The 27,215-nt window shown below is 46.6% G+C and overlaps 1 protein-coding gene across 3 annotated transcripts in view; it reads left to right on the forward strand.

Annotated features, from left to right (window-relative positions):
- The window catches only part of MFRP (membrane frizzled-related protein), a 134,267-nt gene that overhangs the window by 15,250 nt on the left and 91,802 nt on the right, over positions 1–27,215 (forward strand). For 2 of the 3 annotated variants that reach the window (XM_077250505.1, XM_077250504.1), the window contains one exon: positions 2,852–3,019. In XM_077250505.1, the coding sequence (XP_077106620.1) occupies positions 2,852–3,019 (168 nt within the window). Of the gene's footprint in view, positions 1–1,374; positions 1,851–2,851; positions 3,020–27,215 lie in introns of those variants that run through there. The other variant, XM_077250506.1, reaches the window with a different exon arrangement.

Below are 27,215 nucleotides of genomic sequence, written 5' to 3' on the forward strand. Positions count from 1 at the left end.
TTTTGACGCTCTCATCTGCATGCGTATATCTGTGCTAAATTGACGCCTCAACAAATGCAACATGTTGCATTCACCGCACACTGCGAAACGACACATTTGTACGCATCCGCATGCTATTGCATGTCCCTGCGTACACAATGTTAAATATAAGTATGCAAGACGCATGCAGATGGGTACGCAGGTATACGCTGCGCACACATACACTAATGTGAACCCAGCCTTAGATTGCTGTTCATTCAACACAGCAGTTAAACTTCAAGGAGAATTGCAATGTAATCCAACAGTGGCTTTCCTTAGCGTGATTTAAAGAGGCTCTCCAAAAATAAAAAATAAATAACTAAAGGAAATTTCACTATAAAAAAAGTCCAACTCCTTTAATTAGTAATTGTAAATCAAAGTCCTTTATGTCTGGGAAAGTAATCACTATATTACCTCATTACATCTTGTTACATTTGTTATATGAAAACCTTTCCTAGAATGATAAAATTACCTGAATATAGCTCAATAGTACATTAAATATGTTATGTATAGTTCACAGCAGTCACTTAGCATTCAGACAAACGGTGGATTGCAGCGTAGCTGCCTCTTTTTTTAATCTCAGTACCCCTGCTCTCTCCAGTATTAGATCAGATGCACAGGGTGGACAGCAGTGTGAGCAGCCTCTTCTTACCTCAGCACCCCTGGTATCTCCAGTATTAGATCAGATAGATATGGTGGACAGCAGTGTGAGCAGCGCCTTCTTACTTTTCCACCCTGGTATCTCCAGTATTAGATCAGATACACAGGGTGGACAGCAGTGTGAGTGGCCTCTTCTTACCTCAGCGCCCCTAGTATCTTCAGTATTATACCAGATAGACAGGGTGGATAGCAGTGTGAGCAGCCTCTTCTTACCCCAGCACCCTGGTATCTCCAGTATTATATCAGATAGACAGGGTGGACACCAGTGTGAGCAGTCTCTTCTTTCCCCAGCACCTTGGTATCTCCAGTATTAGATCAGATAGACAGGGTGGACAGCAGTGTAAGCAGCCTCTTCTTACCTCAGCACCCCTAATATCTGCAGAATTAGATCAGTTAGACAGGGTGGACGGCAGTGTGAGCGGCCTTCTCTTACCTCAGCGCCCCTAGTATCGCCAGTGTAAGATCAGATAGGCAGGGTGGACAGCAGTGTGAGTGGCCTCATCTTACCTCAGCACCCCTAATATCTCCAGTATTACCGTAGATCAGATAGGGTGGACAGCAGTGTGAGCAGCCTCTTCTTACCTCAGCACCCTGGTATCGCCAGTATTAGATCAGATAGATTAGATCAGACTTTTGGGTTTTCACTGGCTGTAAGCCATAATCATCAACATTAACAGAAATAAACACTTAAAATAGATCACTCTGTTTATATTGACTCTATATAATTTATGAGTTTCACTTTTTGTATTGAAGAACTGAAATAAATTAACTTTTTGATGATATTCTAATTTTGTGAGAAGCACTTGTATGTGTCTGTGTGTGTGGCTGTGTGTGTGTCTGTGTAGATACCAGTGTGTAGAAAAATTATTAAAAGTTGAATGAATGTTTGTACAACTAACTACTTTACATGTACTTACCTGTAATCACACAATAATGAAAAAAAGGGCAAAGGGCTACATGGTAAATATAAAGATCACCACGGTAATACTCATTCAAAACAAAACATGATTAAAACTTAGTAGTTTCCTCGGCAGTAAAGGGAGGGTTACTCACCTGACTCGGCTTAGACTGTCTGGCACATTTTCTAACAGACCCCTGCTCTGCTTTGGCACTCTGCAGAAGGCTTAGGACATTTCACACATAGTGCAAAGTTTGCTTAGAATCCAAAACTGGTGAGTACTATTTACTGTATTATGCTAGTATATACAGATGTATGTACGTTAAATGTCAGGACCAGAATGTTTCTTTTTAGCATTTCCTAAGTGTTGACCTATAGACAAATGATCACTGGTATCGGCTATGTTAATAGGGTGGCTTCAGTTCATATCCTTTACTGACTGGTCTGTTTATTGTATATCAAGATGGCGTCTATTCTATGCTATGCATTTTCAATACATCCAGATATTTTCCATGAAAGGAAATATTAATAATTGCCCTTGTCAAAGTCAACATGGATTTCTGGTTCTGTTCAGCCACTCATGGAATAAAGGTAAGGGATAACCTAAGTGCAGGCTAAGAATGTCCAATATTCTTCTAGTATTTTTGTTATTCATCTCAAATTCACAATACAGAGAGTATCAGGAGATGACGATTGATCTTATAATACTGAAAACAATCTGTGTAATGCAGGTCAGGGCAGGTCCTCCAGGGATAGAGAAGTTCTATAAGTTTCCATACACAATAGACTAACATCAACCAAAGCCACAGATATTGGAATGATTGGCTGACAGTGTCATGCACATGGGGGGCTCCCAACTATGCCCCAACATATGTCTGGGAAAAAAAATCTACTATATCCAAATTCAGACCACTTATCTTTTTTAACCTCGACTCTCTTCCCAGCTTGTCTGATTGACAGCTCCTCCGACTACTCAAAACAAACTGCAGCTGTCAGTTCGGCTGGGTGGGCAGAGTACCCTGAGACTTATGAGTCTCCTACTCAATTGCTGGACTTTGATATCACTCTTATGTGGTCATTATGAAACTTGGTGACAGATCCTTTTTCTTTTCGAGAAGATTGAGATCAGTGATGACACCAAACGATGTGTAGTATGGAAAGATATACAGGAGACCAAACGCCAGAAGATAAGATACCCACTTTAGCCATGTGGATAGAAGTGAGCATAACCAATGAAATCCACTTTGAATAGATGAAATCTTCTTGTCTTAACAGAATCATTTGACTTCATTCATGACCATAACAAGACACATCCAGAGCTGGGTAACTTTGCATCCCTCAAACCCAGAACCAGGAGGATCTGGAGATGCAGAACTTATACAACAAGAACAAGCAATGAGTGAAAACAGCTGCATCTCTATCTACGGGATATCTGATGAGGAGGTAAGAAGATACCAAGGATCATCATAACAGTTACAAATACAGACACATCAAATACATTGAGGCCCCATTATTTAGGCATTATTTTTACAAATAGCCTACTTTTTAGTCTGCATTTTTAGAATCTATGTGGATTGTTTCTTCATCCTAATATGCCTCTTTTGAAGAATTTTTTGCTTATTTTTACACAATAATTTGTATTCTTCAGTTGTAATACTAGGTCATATGTAAGAACATATTAATTGTTATTAACCTAATATGTAATAAGAATATATAAGCACATGGTGGCTTTTTTTCTAAGAATATACTTCCATCAGACATACAATAAAGAGAGGTTAAATGCAAAAAAAACACTAATGTGGTCCAAAATCCTATAACCCTGGCTAGTGTAATGGTTCTCAACCTGTGGTACGTATCCATGAGGGAGCACATGCATAACCTCAGGAGTTATGCCAGGAGTAGTGTTGAGCATTCCAATACTGCAATATCGGGTATCGGCCGATATTCGCGGTATCGGAGTTCCGATACTGAGTTCCGATACTTTTACAGTATCGAATACCGGAATCGGAAGTTCCCAAAATGCAATGTGCCAGTTTGATTTAATTCAGCCAATGAGGAATCCTAAGAAGTGTGGGCACATCCTGTTATGCATGTTAGGCATGTAACTAATGGCATGGCTGTGATTGGCTGCTGAAATGATGTCATGATGCACTATAAAAGCCGCCGCCGCCGCCATTTTGGGTTCACTCTGCTGTGAATTCAGTTAGGGACAGGACGCTGCTGTTCTGATTGAGGGATAGTTTGAGATAGCGATTTGCTTCATTGTGCTTTACCCAGGCTACTTTAGCAATCGCTGTGTGAGAAGCTTTATTTTGCTTTGCAGCGCTGTTCACGGCTTTCTGCGAGGTCTCTGTGTGTGAGTGCAGCTCATGCTGTAGTGTGTTCTACAGCCACATCTGGTTGTAGTCCGCTCACCCTGCGTCACTGCCTCATACTGTTCAATTGTCCTTTTCTGCATTAGTGCTGCTGCACATTTTTCCTGATTTCTCCTATTAGTGTGGTTCCATCCGTATCCAGCTAGATTGTGTGCAACACTATATAGGAGTAGATAAAGGAGCTTTTCTGCAGCCTTGCAGCGCTGTTCACGGCTGTCTGCGAGGTCTCTGTGTGTGAATGCAGCTCACGCGGTAGTGTGTTCTGCAGCCACATCTGGTTGTAGTCCGCTCAGCGTGCGTCACTGCCTCATACTGTTCAATTGTCCTTTTTTGCATTAGTGCTGCTTCACATTTTTCCTGATTTCTCCTATTAGTGTGGTTCCATCCGTATCCATCTTGATTGCTTGCAAACACTATATAGGAGTAGATAGAGGAGCCTTTCTGCAGCCTTGTGCCCTGCAGCCCCAGCCAGATTAGTATTAGCCTATTTTTGGAGCCTTATCTATTGCATTGTAGGTTACCTTCCTGCATTGTAATAGCTACAAAAAGTTTGTGATACTATCGGTTTGACATCTTTGGGCACATCCATTTTTTTTTGTAAAAAAAAAAAACTAAATAAAGTTCACCAAATGCTCCACTTTACAGTTGTGTAGGCCACATTAGCTCATATTAAAGTCTAGTCCACACTTTATAAAATTAGTGTTTCTTATACCTGTTAGCAGCTGTTCAGGAATAAGCAAACTAAGCCCTTAGTACTTTTCTGCTTATCTTTATCAGTCTACCAAGATGAAGAAGGCAGGGAGTAAGGCACGTGGTCATGGGAGTGGAGTTTCTGCAGGGAGAGAACGTGGGGATTCTGTGCCTGCTGCGGGCACCAGTGACTCAGCATCCCCCAGTTTTAGAATCCAGCACAAAGGACCAGAATGATCTGCTCCAAAAATTAATGACTAGTGTTGAGCGATACCGTCCGATACTTGAAAGTATCGGTATCGGAAAGTATCGGCCGATACCGGCAAAGTATCGGATCTAATCCGATACCGATACCCGATACCAATACAAGTCAATGGGACTCAAGTATCGGACGGTATCCCTGATGGTTCCCAGGGTCTGAAGGAGAGGAAACTCTCCTTCAGGCCCTGGGATCCATATTAATGTGTAAAAGAAAGAATTAAAATAAAAAATATTGCTATACTCACCTCTCCGACGCAGCCTGGACCTTACCGAGGGAACCGGCAGTGTTCTTTGCTTAAAATGCGCGCAATGTGTGATTGGTCGCGTGCCGCCCATGTGGCCGCGACGCGACCAATCACAGCAAGCCGTGACGTAATTTTCAGGTCCTCAATGCCTAATTCTGAAAATTACGTCACGGCTTGCTGTGATTGGTCGCGTCGCGGTCACATGGGCGGCACGCAACCAATCACAAGCCGTGACGTAATTTTAAAATGCGCGCGTTTCCTGCCTCCCGTGACGTCACGGCTTGTGATTGGTCGCGTCGCCCATGTGACCGCGACGCGACCAATCACAAGCCGTAACGTAATTTTCAAATCCTGAATGCCTAGAATTAGGCATTCAGGACCTGAAAATTACGTCACGGCTTGCTGTGATTAGTCGCGTCGCGGCCACATGGGCGGCACGCGACCAATCACAAGCCGTGACGTCACGGAAGGCAGTAAACGCGCGCATTTTAAGCAAAGAACGCTGCCGGTTCCCTCGGTAAGGTCCAGGCTGCGTCGGAGAGGTGAGTATAGCAATATTTTTTATTTTAATTCTTTCTTTTACACATTAATGTTGTTTCGATACCGATACCCGATACCACAAAAGTATCGGATCTCGGTATCGGAATTCCGATACCCGCAAGTATCGGCCGATACCCGATACTTGCGGTATCGGAATGCTCAACACTATTAATGACCAATCAAGAAAGACTATAAATTACAGCATGGCCAACCCAAAATATACTAAAACTTAACATTTATTGTTACATTAAAATCTAAGACTAACATACAATCAATGTTAAACAATACAAGTGCTCATGATCACCAGTGCTTGAGTAAAAAGATTTAAGTAAAAAGTGTAATCCTGCTTAAAGAATACCCATAAACAGTATAGCCTCCCTATACAGTGTGTCTTCCCTAGGGTATTCTTTAAGCAGGATTACACTTGGGTACTGCCTTTGTTAGGGCAGGAGCTATACAGGGGCACGACAAGGAGAAATAGGCCCCAAGGTCACCCTTGATTTTTTGTCCTGCTAGAGTGGTTTATTTCCAAAGAATAAACTTTGAAAAACAAGAAGGAGAAACTCATATGGGTGAGATTGAACCAAATCTTTTTATTCGAGCACTGGTGATCATGAGCACTTGTATTGTTTAACATTGATTGTTTGTTGGTCTTAGATTTTAATGTAACAATAAATGTTAAGTTTTAGTATATTTTGGGTTGGCCATGCTGTATTTTATCCCTAAGTTTTACCAGGGAACAGTCCTTTATGCGCAGCTTTGTAGGAGCTCGCCGTACCCCACTGCTGTGGGAGGAACAAATTGAAGCCGTTGTCGGATGGATGGCAGCTATTGCATCGACTTCAATTAGTGCCACATCCTCTCAGGTCCAGAGCACTGAAGAACACCCATCTGTCTCTTCACCACCTGCCAAATTGCCCAGGCAGTCAGAGAGCCCTGGAAAGGAGCCATCTCTACTTCTGTTCTCTGAATCTCTTGGCTTGGAAAGAGGGGGCCAGCCAAGAAGCATTCGAGAAGTTAAAGAAGAGGTGATGCGCAACTGCTTTGTCTCTCTGAATCTGAAGAGGTGGGTGGGCCAGTGCCTATGGTCAACACACCTCAGTACGCATTTGATGATGAGACTCAGGTGCCACTTTCTGGTGCATACTGTGCTGCCGAGACTACCCAGGAGAAGCAGTCGTTTGAAGAGGGTAGTGTAGATGATGAGGTCCTTGACCCATCATGGCGTGAGGTACAGGAAGGTGGTGGGAGCAGCTCTGAGGAAGAGATTCCCCGAATGGCCCAAAAAGGAGGGAGAGGGAGGGGGCAGATTGGGTTGCCTGTAGCCTCAACTTCGACACCCATTAGGAGCATGCCTCTTCCAAAACCCAAAACAGGCGCTCCCAAGACTTGCAGTGCCTGGTCCTTTTTTGACACAGATGACACTTTTTTGCAGATGACATTTGCTTTGTCAAATGCAAGCTGTGTAATCAGAAAATGAAAAGAGGGAAAAGTGTCAGCAACCTCAATACCACAAATATGTGGAAACATGTGCGGACCAAGCACGTGGGGAAGTTACAAAGACACACTGAAGACCTAGGCCAACCTACAGCGCCACCTACCACCTCTTCAGTTCGTGTTGTAGCCTCTTCCTCCAGCTCACACACAGCTGGTTCGGCTTCCTCACAGGATCGCCATGGAAGAACCTCTGGCACTGTTGTACAGAGACCCAGTGTAATTCCACCCACAGCACCACGTTCCCTGTTATCCTCACATTCCCAGCCCAGTCTACAGCCATCGGTAGCACAGGCATGGGAGAAAAGGCGCCCATACTCGGCAAACCACCCCCGAGCACAGGCTCTGAATGCTGGCATTGCAAAACTACTGTCCCTTGAAATGCTCTCATTCAGGCTGGTGGAGACTGACACCTTCCGTAACTTTATGACATTGGCAGTCCCACAATACAACGTGCCCAGCCGCTTTTATTTCAGCAGGGAAGCCGTCCCTGCCCTACAAAAGCATGTGGAGAGAAAAATTAAACATGTGCTACTAAACGCCGTCAGTAGCAAGGTTCACCTGACCACCCATGCATGGACCAGTAACCATGGACAGGGACGATATCTTTCCCTCACTGCCCATTGGGTAAATGTTGTGGAGCCGGGTACAGATCTTGAGAGTGGCGCTGTACGTGTTCTGCCAACTCCAAGGATTGCTGGAATACAGTCTGTACACATTGACTCCTCCTCATACTCCAGTTCCTCTGAATCAGCGCTGCAGGAGCCGTCACAGTCTAACCTCCACATGGACCCGTGAACGCTTACCTGTTACGACCGATATGAACACAGCCGTGGCCAAACGTCAACAGGCCTTATTGAAATTAATTTCTTTGGGGAATCGGAGCCACACAGCGAAGGAGCGCTGGAATGCCATCAAGCAGGAGAGCAACATGTGGTTTGTGCCAGCGAATCTCCAGCCAGGCATGGTATTGTGTAAGAATGGCCGAAATCTGGTGGCAACTCTGGGCCTAGGCAACCTCACTCACATCCCATGTCTGGCACATGTGTTCAACTTGGTTGTGCAGAGTTTTTTGAGGGACTATCTGGATCTTGATGCACTGCTGCACAAGGTCCGCATAGAGTGCGCTCACTTGCGGCGTTCCAGCATGGCAAGGTCACGCAATGCAGCTCTGCAGCGCCGATTCCGCCTTCCGGAACATCGCATCATATGTGACCTACCCACCAGGTGGAATTCAATGTTACATATGTTGGAGTGGTTATGTGAGCAACAGGCAGCAGTAATGGAGTACCAGCTGCATCAGGCGCAAACAAGTCACACTGCGCGCCGTTCACACTTCACCACCACTGAGTGGGCCTCTATGAAGGACATCTGCCACTTTTTGCATGCCTTCGATGATTCCACGCTGATGGCGAGTGCAGATGATGCACTAGTCATCATGACTATCCCCCTTATCTGCCTGCTTGAAAAAACACTGCAAGCACTAATGGAGGGGGTTGTGGAAGAGGTGGAGAATGAGGAGTCACAAATGCCATCTGCTTCTGGACAGTCTGCGCAACGTGGTTCCTCACAAAGGTCTAGGCAGGGGACACTTTGTGAGGAGGATGAGGAGGAGTCAATGTAGGAGGAAGACATCTGTCCAGAGGAGGGAGGTACACAATGCTCTAGTAGACAGTATGTAGAGTGAGGGTGGGGTGATGCAAAGCAGGCAGAGATCACGCCTCAAGCAGGGGACAGCGTTTCTTGGCCAGTTGGCAGTCTGCAGCACATGGTTGATTTCATGCTGCAGTGCCTGAGAAACGACCGCCGCATCACCCACATTCTCAACACGGGTGATTATTGGGTGTACACTAGTGTTGAGCATTCCGATACCGCAAGTATCGGGTATCGGCCGATACTTGCGGGTATCGGAATTCCGATACAGAGATCCGATACTTTTGTGGTATCGGGTATCGGTATCGAAACAACATTAATGTGTAAAAGAAAGAATTAAAATAAAAAATATTGCTATACTCACCTCTCCGACGCAGCCTGGACCTCACCGAGGGAACCGGCAGCGTTCTTTGCTTAAAATGCGCGCGTTTACTTCCTTCCGTGACGTCACGGCTTGTGATTGGTTGCGTGCCGCCCATGTGACCGCGACGCGACCAATCACAGCAAGCCGTGACGTAATTTCAGGTCCTGAATGCCTAATTCTGCATTCAGGACCTGAAAATTACGTCACGGCTTGCTGTGATTGGTAGCGTCGCGGTCACATGGGCGGCACGCAACCAATCACAAGCCGTGACGTAATTTTAAAATGCGCGCGTCTCCTGCCTCCCGTGACGTCACGGCTTGTGATTGGTCGCGTCGCCCATGTGACCGCGACGCGACCAATCACAAGCCGGAACGTAATTTTAAAATACTGAATGCCTAGAATTAGGCATTGAGGACCTGAAAATTACGTCACGGCTTGCTGTGATTGGTCGCGTTGCGGCCACATGGGCGGCACGCGACCAATCACAAGCGGTGACGTCACGGAAGGAAGTAAACGCGCGCATTGTAAGCAAAGAACGCTGCTGGTTCCCTCGGTGAGGTCCAGGCTGCGTCGAAGAGGTGAGTATAGCAATATTTTTTATTTTAATTCTTTCTTTTACACATTAATATGGATCCCAGGGCCTGAAGGAGAGTTTCCTCTCCTTCAGACCCTGGGAACCATCAGGGATACCGTCCGATACTTGAGTCTCATTGACTTGTATTGGCATCGGGTATCGGTATCGGATTAGATCCGATACTTTGCCGGTATCGGCCGATACTTTCCGATACCGATACTTTCAAGTATCGGACGGTATCGCTCAACACTAGTGTACACCCTCCTAGATCCTCGCTACCGGGATAACTTACAAAGCCTCATAACACCACTGAACCGGGAGCGTAAAATGCGGGAATACCAAGACACACTGGTTCATTCCATCATGTTCTCCATTCCACCCGAGAACAGTGCCGCTAGTGCTTTACAAAGCAGCTCAGTGCGTCGATGCAGTGGAGGAAGCTCTGCACAAAGAGGGAGCAGAAGCAGCGCCTCAGCACAAGGCAAGACCAGCATGGCCCAAATGTGGCAAAGTTTTGTATCCCCGCCACAAATGTCTACACCATCACAGACGGCTCCAGTCAGCAGGAGGCAACGTTTCCGTCAGATGGTGGCAGACTACATGTCTTGCCCTCTCAGTGTTCTCCCACACAGCTCTTCCCCCTTCAAGTTTTGGGTCTCTAAGCTGGATACATGGCTAGAGCTTAGCCAGTATGCATTGGAGGTGCTGGCTTGCCCTGCTGCTAGTGTATTATCAGAATGCGTCTTTAGTGCCGCAGGTGGTGTACTAACAGACCGTCGCATGCAACTATCCTCCGATAACGTTGACAGGCTTACTTTTCTGAAAATGAACAAGGCCTGGATCTCGCAGGAATTTGCCAGTCCTCTTCCAGATTAAATAATTGGTTGGCTACAGTATCCAAGTCTCCTGTTGTGTTCAAGTTTCTACCACCTGAACTGTAATCCCTGGGCTCCAACACCACCAGTTGCTGCTCAGAAGTGCCGTCTGCACAGTCAACACATGCTCCAGTGTTATTGGGTTTCAGTAATGTCAGCTGATCCCCTGCTGTGTGTCCGGCAATTTCTCCTGCTCCGTCCACACTCACACTACTACAGATATTAAACTTGCTCCAATTAGCCCTCTGGCTACACTCTGTTTCTCCGGTAATCCCTGGGCTCCAACACCACCAGTTGCTGCTCAGAAGTGCCGTCTGCACAGTCAACACATGTTCCAGTGTTATTGGGTTTCAGTGACGTCAGCTGATCCCCTGCTGTGTGTCCGGCAATTTCTCCTGCTCCGTCCACACTCACACTACTACAGATATTAAACTTGCTCCAATTAGGCCTTTGGCTACACTTTGTTTCTCCTGTAATCCCTGGGCTCCAACACCACCAGTTGCTGCTCAGAAGTGCCGTCTGCACAGTCAACACATGCTCCAGTGTTATTGGGTTTCAGTAACGTCAGCTGATCCCCTGCTGTGTGTCCGGCAATTTCTCCTGCTCTGTCCACACTCACACTACTACAGATATTAAACTTGCTTCAATTAGGCCTCTGCCTCCACTCTGTTTCTAACATTGACCCTGGGCTCCAACACTGCCAGTTGCTGCTCAGAAGTGCCGTCTGCACAGTCAACACATGCTCCAGTGTTATTGGGTTTCAGTAACATCAGCTGATCCCCTGCTGTGTGTCCGGCAATTTCTCCTGCTCTGTCCACACTCACACTACTACAAATATTAAACTTGCTCCAATTAGGCCTCTGCCTCCACTCTGTTTCTAGCATTGACCCTGGGCTCCAACACTGCCAGTTGCTGCTCAGAAGTGCCGTCTGCACAGTCAGCACTTGCTCCTGTGTTACTGGGGATCAGTAACATCAGCTGACCCCTGCTGTGTGTCCGGCAATTTATCCTGCTCTGTTTACATTTACACTACTACAAATTTTAAACTTTCTCCAATTAGGCCTCTGCCTCCACTCTGTTTCTAGCATTGACCATGGGCTCCAACACTGCCAGTTGCTGCTCAGAAGTGCCGTCTGCACAGTCAACACTTGCGCCTGTGTTATTGGGGATCACTAACGTCAGCTGATCCCCTGCTGTGTGTCCGGCAATTTCTCCTGCTCTGTCCACATTCACACTACTACAGATTTTAAACTTGCTCCAATTAGGCCTCTGCCTCCACTCTGTTTATAGCATTGACCCTGGGCTCCAACACTGCCAGTTGCTGCTCATAAATGTCATCTGCACAGTCAACACTTGATCCTGTGTTATTGGGGATCAGTAACGTCAAGTGATCCCCTGCTGTGTCCGGCAATTTCTCCTGCTCTGTCCACATTCACACTACTACAGATTTTAAACTTGCTCCAATTAGGCCTCTGCCTCCACTCTGTTTCTAGCATTGACCCTGGGCTCCAACACTGCCAGTTGCTGCTCATAAATGTCGTCTGCACAGTCAACACTTGCTCCTGTGTTATTGGGGATCAGTAACGTCAAGTGATCCCCTGCTGTGTCCGGCAATTTCTCCTGCTCTGTCCACATACACACTACAACAGATTTTAAACTTGCTCCAATTAGGCCTCTGCCTCCACTCTGTTTCCAGTATTTACACTGGGTTCCAGCACCACCAGCTGTTTCCCAGCAGTGTCTTTAGCACGGGTACTCCCTCCTACCCAGCCTGGCTCCAGCACGCCAGCTGTTTCCAGGTAGTGTCAAGGTCACTTTGCCTCCAATACATTGTCCGGTCGGGTTGCGGTCGGGTTAGCTGACTCTATGGTGCCTGCAGTTTTGGTGCTTCCTATGTGGGCTGTGGGATCTAGCAATGAAGGCTGGTTCTGTAGTGCCAATAGAACATGCTCCCCCTGTAGGACTGTGGGTTTTGGTAACTCCGGCCGACTCGCGGCCTTGCCACTTTTCTTTTCATAGATACCTTCTGCTGCCTATCTGAGTTCCAGTACCATTAGCTGGTTCTTTGGAAGTCAATCTTGAATATGTCCCCCTGGGTTCCAGTAATGTCAGCTGGTTCCAGGCAGAGCCTTTGGCTTAGGTGCCTCCTTCTCGGTATCCGAGTTCCACCAACGTCTGCTGGTCCTTGGTAGTGCTTTCTGGCATAGGTACCTCCTACTTAGTAACCGAGTTCCAGTACCATCAGCTGGTCCTCGGTAGTTCCATTGGCTGTTGTACCTTCTGCTACCCATCTGGGTTCCAGTACCGTCAGCTGGTTCTCGGCAGTGTCTTTGGCACGGGTACTCCCTCTTGCCCAGCCTGGTTCCAGCACTCCAGCTGTTTCCGGGTAGTGTCAAGGTCACTTTGCCTCCAATACGTTGTCCTGTCAGGTTGCAGTCGGGTTAGCCGACTCTATGGTGCCTGCAGTTTAGGTGCTTCCTATGTGGGCTGTGGGATCTGGCAATGAAGGCTGGTTCCGTAGTGCCAATAGGACAAGCACCCCCTGTAGGACTGTGGGTTTCGGTAACTGTGGCCAGCTCGCGGCCTTGCAACGTTTTTTTTCATATGGACCTTCTGCTGCCTATCTGAGTTCCAGCACCATTATCTGGTTCTTTGGAAGTCAATCTTGAATAGGTCCCCCTGGGTTCCAGTACCATCAGCTGGTTCCAGGCAGAGCCTTTGGCTTAGGTGCCTCCTTCTCGGTATCCAAGTTCCACCAACGTCTGGTGGTCCTTGGTAGTGCTTTCTGGCACAGGTACCTCCTGCTTAGTAACCGGGTTCCAGTACCATCAGCTGGTCCTCGGTAGTTCCATTGGTTCTTGTACCTTCTGCTACCCATCCGGGTTCCAGCACCGTCAGCTGGTTCTCGGCAGTGTCTTTGGCACGGGTACTCCCTCCTGCCCAGCCTGCTTCCAGCATGCCAGGTGTTTCTGGGTAGTGTCAAGGTCACTTTGCCCACAATACGTTGTCCTGTCGGGTTGCGGTCGGGTTAGCCGACTCTATGGTGCCTGCAGTTTAGGTACTTCCTATGTGGGCTGTGGGATCTGGCAATGAAGGCTGGTTCCGTAGTGCCAATAGGACAAGCACCCCCTGTAGGACTGTGGGTTTCGGTAACTGCGGCCGGCTCACGGCCTTGCAACTTTTTTTTTCATGTGGACCCTCTGCTGCCTATCTGAGTTCCAGCACCTTTAGCTGGTTCTTTGGAAGTCAATCTTGAATAGGTCCCCCTGGGTTCCAGTACCGTCAGCTGGTTCCAGGCAAAGCCTTTGGCTTAGGTGCCTTCTTCTCGGTATCCGGGTTCCACCAACATCTGGTGGTCCTTGGTAGTGCTTTCTGGCACGGGTACCTCCTGCTTAGTAACCGGGTTCCAGTACCATCAGCTGGTCCTTGGTAGTTCCATTGGCTCTTGTACCTTCTGCTACCCATCCGGGTTCCAGTACCATCAGCTGGTTCTCGGCAGTGTTTTTGGCTCTTGTACCTTCTTCTACCCATCCGGGTTCCAGTACCATCAGCTGGTTTTCGGCAGTGTCTTTGGCATGGGTACTCCCTCCTGCCCAGCCTGATTCCAGCACACCAGCTGTTTCCAGGTAGTGTCAAGGTCACTTTGCCTCCAATACGTTGTCCTGTTGGGTTGCGGTCGGGTTAGCCTACTTTATGGTGCCTGCAGTTTAGGTGCTTCCTATGTGGGCTGCGGGATCTGGCAATGAAGGCTGGTTCCGTAGTGCCAATAGGACAAGCACCCCCTGTAGGACGGTGGGTTTCGGTAACTGTGGCCAGCTCGCGGCCTTGCAACGTTTTTTTTTATATGGACCTTCTGCTGCCTATCTGAGTTCCAGCACCATTACCTGGTTCTTTGGAAGTCAATCTTGAATAGGTCTCCCTGGGTTCCAGTACCATCAGCTGGTTCCAGGCAGAGCCTTTGGCTTAGGTGCCTCCTTTTCGGTATCCAAGTTCCACCAACGTCTGGTGGTCCTTGGTAGTGCTTTCTGGCACGGGTACCTCCTGCTTAGTAACCGGGTTCCAGTACCATCAGCTGGTCCTCGGTAGTTCCATTGGTTCTTGTACCTTCTGCTACCCATCCGGGTTCCAGCACCGTCAGCTGGTTCTCGGCAGTGTCTTTGGCACGGGTACTCCCTCCTGCCCAGCCTGGTTCCAGCACGCCAGCTGTTTCTGGGTAGTGTCAAGGTCACTTTGCCCACAATACGTTGTCCTGTCGGGTTGCGGTCGGGTTAGCCGACTCTATGGTGCCTGCAGTTTAGGTGCTTCCTATGTGGGCTGTGGGATCTGGCAATGAAGGCTGGTTCCGTAGTGCCAATAGGACAAGCACCCCCTGTAGGACTGTGGGTTTCGGTAACTGCGGCCGGCTCACGGCCTTGCAACTTTTTTTTTCATGTGGACCCTCTGCTGCCTATCTGAGTTCCAGCACCTTTAGCTGGTTCTTTGGAAGTCAATCTTGAATAGGTCCCCCTGGGTTCCAGTACCGTCAGCTGGTTCCAGGCAGAGCCTTTGGCTTAGGTGCCTCCTTCTCAGTATCTGAGTTGCACCAATGTCTGGTGGTCCTTGGTAGTGCTTGGTACCTCCTGCTTAGTAACCGGGTTCCAGTACCATCAGCTGGTCCTCGGTAGTTCCATTGGTTCTTGTACCTTCTGCTACCCATCCGGGTTCCAGCACCGTCATCTGGTTCTCGGCAGTGTCTTTGGCACGGGTACTCCCTCCTGCCCAGCCTGCTTCCAGCATGCCAGCTGTTTCTGGGTAGTGTCAAGGTCACTTTGCCCACAATACGTTGTCCTGTCGGGTTGCGGTCGGGTAAGCCGACTCTATGGTGCCTGCAGTTTAGGTACTTCCTATGTGGGCTGTGGGATCTTGCAATGAAGGCTGGTTCCGTAGTGCCAATAGGACAAGCACCCCCTGTAGGACTGTGGGTTTCGGTAACTGCGGCCGGCTCACGGCCTTGCAACTTTTTTTTTCATGTGGACCCTCTGCTGCCTATCTGAGTTCCAGCACCTTTAGCTGGTTCTTTGGAAGTCAATCTTGAATAGGTCCCCCTGGGTTCCAGTACCGTCAGCTGGTTCCAGGCAGAGCCTTTGGCTTAGGTGCCTCCTTCTCAGTATCTGAGTTGCACCAATGTCTGGTGGTCCTTGGTAGTGCTTGGTACCTCCTGCTTAGTAACCGGGTTCCAGTACCATCAGCTGGTCCTTGGTAGTTCCATTGGCTCTTGTACCTTCTGCTACCCATCCGGGTTCCAGTACTGTCAGCTGGTTCTCGGCAGTTCCTCAGCCTTCTTGTACATTCTGCTACATTTCCAAGTTCAAGCTATTTGAAATGGTTTTTGGTAATCACTCTGGATCTCCCTCACGATGACCCTAAAGACGATGACCCTGAAGACTACCCCGAAGAAGATGACGACCCCGGAGACGACGACCCCGGAGACAACGACCCTGGAGATGACGACCCTGTAGACCTCCCCGAAGAAGACGACGACCCCAGAGATGACAACCCCGGAGACGACGACCCTGGAGATGACGACCCTGAAGACCACCCCAAAGAAGACAAGGACCCCGGAGATGAAGACCCCAGAGAAGACGACCCTGGAGACGACGACCCTGAAAATGACTCCGAAGAAGATGACGATCCCGGAGACAATGACCCCGGAGACGACGACCCTGGAGACAATGACCCTGAAGACCACCCCGAAGAAGACGATGACCCCAGAGACGACGACCCTGGAGACGACAACCCCAAAGATCACCCCGAAGAAGACCAAGAAGACCCTGAAGAAGATGACCAAAAGGACAAAGAACAAGAAGACAACCACCAAGATACAGAAGAACAAGAGACAGAAGACCAAGAAGCAGAAGAACAAAAAGCTGCAGAACAAAAAGCAGAACATTAAGCATAAGACTAAAAATCAGAGCAAAAGATATTATCTAAATTATAAGCAGATGAAGACTAAGCAGTATATGGGGGTGAGTCCGTTCCTCCTCGTGGTTCCCCTGGAAAAAACCTGCTGCTGCAGGCAAAACTGAACGCGGACAAATCCTGTTGTAAATCTTTTGTGACAGGCAGAACGGAAGGTGTAATCTTCAAACTTTTATAGATAACAACTACAGGAATGCCTATCACAAATAAGAATATGATGAAGAAGAAGAATATGAAGAAGATGAAGAAGTAGAATATGAAGAAGAATAATAGTTGAATAAGAAGAATATGAAAAATGTAAAAAAAAGTATAATAGGAAGAAGGTGAAGAAGAAGAAGATGAATAAGGTGAAGAAGAAGTTATATAAAAAAGCTTAACATAGTCAATATCTTTGTAACTCCGAACGGCTTAAAAAAAAAAAATAATTCCTGCTATTCCATTTGATCGGGCTAAACCTCTATGCCGTTAATGTCTCCTCCACCTCCCCCAATACATTCTACATTATTCTTAGTTGTTTTCCTTCATGTAGAATTAACCTACAAGGAAAGAAAGGGTTTATTTTAATTCCGAAATCGGCGATATCCGATATTTTTGCGGTATTGGTCCGATCCAATCCGATCCAATGTTTCCCGATATCGGAAGGTATCACTCAACACTAGCCAGGAGTAGTAGTAAAAAAATGGTTGAATGTGCAGCAAGCATGTTCATTGCTTGTAGTGGTGCACCTCTAATAGTGGGAGAACATGCAGCCACGATGAGGTCTGGGTCATGTGTTGGAAGGGCTCAGTGCTGAACAGTACCTTCCTATCCCTGCCGTGTCAAGTTCAACAGTATATTTATTCTCAGTTTGCAGTTATGGTTGAACATAACGTGGAAACTGAAGACTGTCAGCTCTCTGATTCAGTCTGTGCCTGAGTCTCAGAGCAGCAGGCACGATGACATCCCTTTGTCAGTCAGTATTGTGTTGGGGGCACTGTGGGGCCTCAAAATGTGTGTGAGGCAACTGTGAGGCATTATATAGTGTGCGGGGTATCATATAGGCAGTCACTGTGGGGGCACCATTCTGTAGGGGAGTCAATGGGGCATCATACTGTGTTTCAGAAGCTGTGGGTGCATACTACTGTTCTGTGATGCAGTCTTACTGTTTTGGGGTTCTGTGGTGACATCACATTGTGTTGGGGCACTGTACAGACTTCATACTATGGGGGAATCACATTGTGTTGGGGGCACTGTGTGGACATTATACTGTGCATGTGGGTGGTATTGTGGGACCAAATGGGGTGGGGTATTTCACTGTGCCTGTATCGTACTGTGTGCAGGAGGGGGGATGTAAGGTATTTCATAGTAGGTGGGAACTTCAGTAGGCGCACTATTTCTGTTAACGTGTAATACATGGACCTCTATCCTCCTTAACAAGTTGGGAGATATGCCCTTCTGTGACTGCGCTTATGTGCCATGACCCCGCCTACTCAGCTGGGAAAAAAATTGGAGGGGAGCTCCCAAATTTAGACTTTTGCTATGAGTGCTAATGATTTGTATGTACATTATATCACAAAAGTGAGTACACCCCTTGCATATTTGTAAATATTTTATTGTATCTTTTCATGGGACAACACTAAAGATATGAGACTTTGATAGAATGCAAACTAGTCAGTACACAGCTTGTGGATTGAGGGACCTCCCTAGAGAAATGTTGGCCTGGTAGGATATGAGCCTCTTCAGTTCTGGAAGTACTGGGGCCTGCTCCTTCCTGATCTCCAAAGAGTAAGGCCTTGATCACTACCTCCTGGAACTGAAGTTACAACATACCCATCTGGCCTGCACATTGTGATAGCACGAAAGCGTTGTGCATTGCCATCTGTACGATGTGCACAGCCAGCTTCTTGTACCACACCTTGATTTTTCTCATGGCACTGTATGGCTGGAGGACTTGACCAGAGAGATCAACTCCCTTCATATTCTTGTTGTACCCTAGCACACAGTGTAGTTTATGTACCTGTGTAGAGGTACCTCATACAGTGTGAGGAGTGGCCATCACCATGTATGGTGGTCAACAAAAAGACATACCTCTTGTCCTTGTACTTGACCACCAGCATGTGTCTTTCCCTTCATTAACCCTAAACTTGTGAATGTACCCTGAGATACTCTTACACAGTTTGTAGAGATTAAATCCATACCTGGTCCTCTTACTGGGCAGGTATTGCCAGATTTTGAGCCTCCCATTGAAATGGAATAGAGACTTATCCATGCAAATGTTCGTTTGGGACACATACACCTCAGCAAACTTGTTGCTGATGTGATCAATGACCAGCCGAACTTTGAAAAGATGGTCCAAGTTGCTGTCACCTTGGGAAGGACACCGTTTATTATCTATATAATGCAAAAATGTTTGGATGGCCTCAAAACTTTTGTGAGGCATAGCCATGCGGGACACTGGAGTGTTATATAAAACATCAACACTCCAATATTGCCGAAGTTCTGTCTTCTTCACTAACCCCATGTGAATGACCAGACCCCAAAACTTCATCATTTCTACTGTGTCTACAAATTTATTTGGGCCACCATGAGACTTACAAAATCCTCATAGAAAAAGACTTTGAAAACATCTATTTCTGTAAGGTCGTGATGTCAAATTTGATTCTTGATTGCGCCACAAAATCAGGATTTAGTGGCTCATAATCTTTGGTGTTGTGAATTCTGCTTTTGGGCTCCCTCCGGTGGTTGTAGGTGGTAATGCAGTTGTCCCTGAGTTGCAGTCCTGGTCAGGTGTATCTGCTGATTGCAGTTCTGACTGGGGTATTTAGGCGTGCAGGATTCATTAGTCCTTGCCAGTTGTCAATTTTTGTTGGGAGGTGTTGGACCTCTGCCTGGTTCCTCCTGCCTTTCTGCCAAATCAGCAAAGATAAGTGTCTGGTTTTGTTTCTTTGGCACACATGCTGTGTGCTTCATAATTCAGTGCTATTCTTTTGTGTTTTCTTGTCCAGCTTAGATTGTGTCAGTATTTTCTCAGTCTGTGTTGGATTCTCTGGGGTTGCAGATTGCAGATATTCACTCCACGTCTTTAGTTAGATTGTGGAAGTTTTTGTATTATCTGCTGTGGATATTTTGTGAAGGGTTTTAATACTGACCGCCTAGTATTCTGTCCTATCCTTTCCTATTTAGCTAGAGTGGCCTCTTTTGCTAAATCATGTTTTCTGCCTGCGTATGTCTTTTCTTCTCCTACTCACAGTCAATATTCGTGGGGGGCTGCCTATCCGCCTATCCTTTGGGGGTCTGCTCTGAGGCTAGGTAGTATTCCTATTTCCATCTATAGGGGTATTTAGTCCTCCGGCTGTGTCGAGGTGTCTAGGGTTTGTTAGGCACACCCCACGGCTACTTCTAGTTGCGGTGTTAGTTCAGGATCTGCGGTCAGTACAGTTTCCACCCACTCCAGAGAAAGTTTCATGCGACTCCAAGGTCACCGGATCATAACAGTACAACTGGCCAATAATGAGTTAAATGCATCTCAGAAGAAGGGAAGAAAGGTGTTGGGCCATTTTTTTTTCTGCAGTCTGTTTTGTCTTTTTTTTTCCCTCTTTATCTATGGGTGGCTGAGGAGTCTTGTGCTAGCATGGATGTTCAGGAATTAGCTTCTCGTGTAGACCAGCTTGCTGCTAGGGTACAGGGTATTTCTGATTATATTGTTCAGACTCCTGTTTCAGAGCCGAAGATTCCTACTCCTGATTTGTTTTTTGGTGACAGGTCCAAATTTTTGAGTTTTAAAAACAATTGTAAACTGTTTTTTGCTCTGAGACCTCGATCCTCCGGTGATTCCATTCAGCAGGTTAAAATCGTCATCTCCCTGCTGCGTGGTGATCCATGGGATTGGGCATTTTCCCTGGAATCTGGGAATCCTGCTTTTCTTAATGTTGACTCCTTTTTTCAGGCTTTAGGATTATTATATGATGAACCGAATTCTGTGGATCAAGCGGAGAAGACCTTGTTGGCCCTGTCTCAGGGTCAAGAGGTGGCAGAATTGTATTGTCAGAAATTTAGAAAATGGTCTGTGTTGACTAAATGGAATGATGATGCTTTGGCGGCAATTTTCAGAAAGGGTCTTTTTGAATCCGTTAAAGATGTTATGGTGGGGTTTCCCACGCCTTCCGGTCTGAGTGATTCTATGCCTCTGGCCATTCAGATTGATCGGCGCTTGCGGGAGCGCAGAACTGTGCGCGCTGTGGCGTTGTCCTCAGAGCAGAGTCCTGAGCCAATGCAGTGTGATAGGATTCTGTCTAGAACGGAACGACAAGGATTCAGACGTCAGAATAGGTTGTGTTATTATTGTGGCGACGCTTCTCATGCCATTTCAGTCTGCCCTAAGCGGACAAAGAGGATCGCTAGTTCATTTACCATCAGTACTGTAGAACCTAAATTTCTGTTATCAGTGTCCTTGATTTGCTCATTGTCATCATTTTCTGTCATGGCGTTTGTGGATTCAGGCGCCGCCTTGAACTTAATGGATTTTGAGTTTGCCAGGCATTGTGGTTTTCCCTTGCAGCCTTTGCAGAACCCTATTCCTTTAAGGGGGATTGATGCTATACCTTTGGCAAAAAATAAGCCTCAGTTTTGGACACAGGTGACCATGCACATGGCGCCAGCCCATCAGGAAGATTGTCGATTTTTGGTGTTGCATAATTTGCATGATGTTATCGTGCTGGGTTTTCCGTGGTTGCAGGTACATAATCCTGTGTTGGATTGGAAGTCTATGTCTGTGACTAGTTGGGGTTGTCAGGGGGTTCATAATGATGTTCCTTTGATGTCAATCTCCTCTTCTTCCTCTTCTGAAATTCCAGAGTTTTTGTCTGATTTTCAGGATGTATTCGATGAGCCCAAGTTCAGTTCCCTTCCACCGCACAGGGACTGTGATTGTGCGATTGACTTGATTCCAGGTAGTAAGTTTCCTAAGGGCCGACTTTTCAACCTGTCTGTGCCTGAACATACCGCCATGCGGAGTTATGTTAAGGAGTCTTTGGAGAAAGGGCATATTCGGCCATCTTCACCGTTGGGAGCGGGATTTTTTTTTGTTGCTAAGAAGGATGGCTCCTTGAGACCCTGTATTGATTATCGCCTCTTGAATAAGATCACGGTCAGGTTTCAATACCCTTTACCTTTGCTTTCTGATTTGTTTGCTAGGATTAAGGGGGCTAGTTGGTTTACTAAGATTGACCTTCGGGGGGCATATAATCTTGTTCGTATTAAACAGGGTGATGAATGGAAAACTGCGTTTAATACGCCTGAAGGCCATTTTGAATACCTTGTAATGCCATTCGGGCTCACTAATGCTCCATCGGTTTTTCAATCTGTCATGCATGATATCTTCCGGACTTATATTGATAAATTCTTGATTGTATATTTGGACGATATTTTGATTTTTTTCCGATGATTGGGAGTCTCATGTGGAACAGGTCAGGATGGTATTTCAGATCCTTCGTGACAATGCTTTGTTTGTGAAGGGGTCAAGTGCCTCTTTGGGGTGCAGAAGGTTTCTTTTTTGGGCTTCATTTTTTCTCCCTCATCTATGGAGATGGATCCGGTTAAGGTTCAGGCCATTTATGATTGGATTCAACCCACATCCGTGAAGAGCCTTCAGAAATTTTGGGGTTTTGCAAATTTTTATCGCCGTTTCATTGCTAATTTCTCCAGTGTGGTTAAACCCTTGACCGATTTGACGAAGAAAGGCGCTGATGTGGCAAATTGGTCCTCTGCGGCTGTCTCTGCCTTTCAGGAGCTTAAACGCCGATTTACTTCTGCTCCGGTGTTGCGCCAACTGGATGTTTCTCTTCCGTTTCAGGTTGAGATTGACGCCTCTGAGATTGGGGCAGGGGCCGTTTTGTCTCAGAGGGATTCTGTTGGTTCCTCGATGAAACCGTGTGCCTTCTTCTCCCGCAAGTTTTCGCCTGCTGAACTCAATTATGATGTCGGCAATCGGGAGTTGTTGGCTATGAAGTGGGCATTTGAGGAGTGGCGACATTGGCTTGAGGGAGCTAAGCACCGTATTGTGGTCCTGACCGATCATAAGAATCTGATTTACCTCGAGTCTGCCAAACGGCTGAGTCCTAGACAGGCTCGATGGTCCTTGTTTTTTTCCCGTTTTGATTTCGTGGTTTCGTATCTTCCGGGTTCTAAGAATATTAAGGCTGATGCCCTTTCTAGGAGTTTTTTGCCTGATTCTCCTGAGGTCCTTGAACTGGTCGGCATTCTGAAAGAAGGGGTGGTCCTTTCTGCTATTTCCCCTGATTTACAGCGGGTTCTTCAGGAATTTCAGGCTGACAGACCTGACCGCTGTCCTGTGGGGAAATTGTTTGTTCCTGACAGATGGACTAGTAGAGTGATTTCTGAGGTTCACTGTTCTGTGTTGGCTGGTCATCCTGGTATTTTTGGTACCAGAGATTTGGTTGGTAGGTGTTGTGAACTCTGTTTTCAGGCTCCCTCTTGTGGTCACTGGTGGTATGGTGTGACTTTTGCTTTGGGCTCCCCCTGGTGGCTTTGTTTGTTATCCTGCTGGTCTCTGGCTATCAGCTGGTTCGTTATCCTCTGGGAGGTTCCTATATAGCTCTGTTTTACTTCCACTTGTTGCCGGCTGTCGATGTAATCAGTGCTACTCAGATTCCTTCTGACTACCTTGCTCCCAGTCATCCAGGACAAGCTAAGTTTTCTTTGCTCTTTTTTTGATCAGCAGTGTTTATCATGTATTCTTGTCCAGCTTGCTAAAATGTGATTCCCTCGCTTGCTGGATGCTCTAATGGACTGAGTTTCTCCCCACACACCATTAGTTGGTGCGTGGGTTCTTGAAATCTCAGGATGGATATTTTGTAAGGGTTTTTTATTGATCGCATAGACCCCTGCTCTATTTTCTGCTTTCTAGTACTAGTGGGCCTCTTTTGCTGAATCTGATTTCATCCCTACGTATGTGCCTTCTTCTTACTTCACCGTTAATATTTGTTGGGGGCTTCTATATCTTTGGGAATTATTTCTCTGGAGGCAAGCGAGGTCTTTCTTTCTCTTTAGGGGTAGCTAGTTCCTCAGGCTGGCTCGAGACGTCTAGGAATTATTTAGGATGTTTTGTTTCTGCTGACCAGGACGACTGGGTTACTTTTTTGCCGTTGGCCGAGTTTGCCCTTAATATTCGGGCTAGTTCTGCTACTTTGGTTTCTCCTTTTTTTTGTAATTCGGGGTTTCATCCTCGTTTTTCCTCGGGTCAGGTGGAGCCTTCTGACTGTCCTGGAGTGGATGTTGTGGTGGATAGGTTGCATCAGATTTGGAATCATGTGGTGGACAATTTGAAGTTGTCACAAGAGAAGGCTCAGCTCTTTGCCAACCGCCGTCGCTGTGTGGGTCCCCGACTTCGTGTTGGGGACTTGGTGTGGTTGTCTTCTCGCTTCGTTCCTATGAAGGTCTCCTCTCCTAAGTTCCCTGACCATGGCTGGAACGTGACTTGGACATTACTATGGGTAATTATTGCCTTCATTAAAATGTATATATAAGGCAATTATGAGCATAGGATTTAACACTCAGGATGATGTGGTCATGCAGGTATGAGGAATTGGAGCTGCAGCCCACAATATAGTATCTGAACTGGCATACCATCACCTGTTGTGATTTGTTATGTGGATTATAGACGCTCACGTTTCCCGTCCTACACGTTCTTCCCTCGGTCAATTCTCACACTTTTTGGAGTTATTCACAATATATTGTATGAGACCCATGTAATTAAATATGATTATGTAATTTTTGAGTACTAAATACAAATAAAATTCTTTTATTTAATTTTTGGTAATTTCTGACTTTATGTCCTCCTATAAAAATTAATTTGTTGATGAGTCACCAATAGTGTTGAGCATTCCGATACCGCAAGTATCGGGTATCGGCCGATACTTGCGGGTATCGGAATTCCGATACCGAGATCCGATACTTTTGTGGTATCGGGTATCGGTATCGAAACAACATTAATGTGTAAAAGAAAGAATTAAAATAAAAAATATTGCTATACTCACCTCTCCGACGCAGCCTGGACCTTACCGAGGGAACCGGCAGCGTTCTTTGCTTAAAATGCGCGCGTTTACTGCCTTCCGTGACGTCACGGCTTGTGATTGGTCGCGTGCCGCCCATGTGGCCGCGACGCGACCAATCACAGCAAGCCGTGACGTAATTTTCAGGTCCTGAATGCCTAATTCTAGGCATTCAGGATTTGAAAATTACGTTACGGCTTGTGATTGGTTGCGTGCCGCCCATGTGACCGCGACGCGACCAATCACAGCAAGCCGTGACGTAATTTTCAGGTCCTGAATGCAGAATTAGGCATTCAGGACCTGAAATTACGTCACGGCTTGCTGTGATTGGTCGCGTCGCGGTCACATGGGCGGCACGCAACCAATCACAAGCCGTGACGTAATTTTAAAATGCGCGCGTTTCCTGCTTCCCGTGACGTCACGGCTTGTGATTGGTCGCGTCACCCATGTGACCGCGACGCGACCAATCACAAGCCGTAACATAATTTTCAAATCCTGAATGCCTAGAATTAGGCATTCAGGACCTGAAAATTACGTCACGGCTTGCTGTGATTGGTCGCGTCGCGGCCACATGGGCGGCACGCGACCAATCACAAGCCGTGACGTCACGGAAGGCAGTAAACGCGCGCATTTTAAGCAAAGAACGCTGCCGGTTCCCTCGGTAAGGTCCAGGCTGCATCGGAGAGGTGAGTATAGCAATATTTTTTATTTTAATTCTTTCTTTTACAAATTAATATGGATCCCAGGGCCTGAAGGAGAGTTTCCTCTCCTTCAGACCCTGGGAACCATCAGGGATACCGTCCGATACTTGAGTCCCATTGACTTGTATTGGTATCGGGTATCGGTATCGGATTAGATCCGATACTTTGCCGGTATCGGCCGATACTTTCCGATACCGATACTTTCAAGTATCGGACGGTATCGCTCAACACTAGTCACCATCAATTTACATGGGAGCATTGTATTTACTGGTGCCATTTAGAATAAATAGTTTTATTGTGTGCAGGCAATAAAAAAAAAAGAAAACATTTTGGTCTGACCGTCATCAGCCAAACTGCATATAAAAAGCAAAAAACAGATATGCATGTATATACACTGCTGAAAAAAAATAAAGGGAACACTAAAATCCCACATCCTAGATATCTCTGAATGAAATATTCCAGTTGTAAATCTTTATTCATTACATAGTGGAATGTGTTGAGAACAATAAAACCTAAAAATGATCAACGTAAATTACAACTAATATCCCACGGAGGTCTGGAGTTGGAATGATGCTCAAAATCAAAGTGAAAAATGAAGTTACAGGCTGATCCAACTTCAGCAGAAATGCCTCAAGACAAGGAAATGATGCTCAGTAGTGTGTGTGGCCTTAACTTGCCTGTATGACCTCCCTACAATGCCTGGGAATGCTCCTGATGAGGAGTCTGTGGACAGTCTGTGGTGCAACGTGACGTTGGTGGATGGTGCGAGACATGATGCCCCAGATGTGTTCAATCGGATTCAGGTCTGGGGAATGGGCGGGCCAGTCCATAGCTTCAATGCCTTCATCTTGCAGGAACTGCGGACACACTCCAGACACATGAGTCTGGCATTTTCCTGCATTAGTAGGAACCCAGGGCCAACCGCGCAAGCATATGGTCTCACAAGGGGTCTGAGGATCTCATCTTGGTACCTAAAGGCAGTCAGTCTACCTCTAGTGAGCACATGGAGGGCTGTGCGGCCCTCCAAAGAAATGCCACCCCACACCATTACTGACCCACTGCCAAACCGGTCATGCCGAAGGATGTTGCAGGCAGCAGATCACTTTCCACGACGTCTCCAGACTCTATCACGTCAGTCACATGTGCTCAGTGTGAACCTGCTTTCATCTGTGAAGAGCACAGAGTGCCAGTGGCGAATTTGCCAATCCTGGTGTTCTGTGGCAAATGCCAAGTGTCCTGCACGGTGTTGGACTGTGAGCACAACCCCATCTGTGGACGTCAGGCACTCAGACAATCCTCATGGAGTCGGTTTCTAAACATTTGCACAAACACATGTACATTTGTGGCCTGCTGGAGGTCGCTTTGCAGGGCTCTGGCAGTGCTCCTCCTTCTCCTCTTTGCACAAAGGCTGAGGTAGTAGTCTACGCTGACGGACACAGCAAACCTTTTTGCCACAGCTCACACTGATGTGCTATCCTGGATGAGCTGCACTACCTGAGCCACTTGTGGGTTGTAGAGTCCGTCTCATGCTACCACGAGTGTACAAGCACAACCAACATTCAAAAGTGACCAAAATATCAGCCAGAAAGCATTGGTACTGAGATGTGGTCTGTGGTCCCCACCTGCAGAACGACTCCTTTATTGAGTGTGTATTGATAATTGCCAATAATTTCCATCTGTTGTCTATTCCATTTGCACAACAGCATGTGAAATTGATTGTCAAACAGTGTTGCTTCTTAAATGGACAGTTTGATTTCACAGAAGTTTGATTTACTTGGAGTTATATTCTGTTGTTTAAGTGTTCCCTTTATTTTTTTGAGCAGTGTATATTTATGTACATAAAGTGAAAAAACAAAATGCA

The sequence above is a fragment of the Ranitomeya variabilis genome, chromosome 4 (assembly GCF_051348905.1).
Source record: "Ranitomeya variabilis isolate aRanVar5 chromosome 4, aRanVar5.hap1, whole genome shotgun sequence".
NCBI lineage: Eukaryota > Metazoa > Chordata > Amphibia > Anura > Dendrobatidae > Ranitomeya > Ranitomeya variabilis.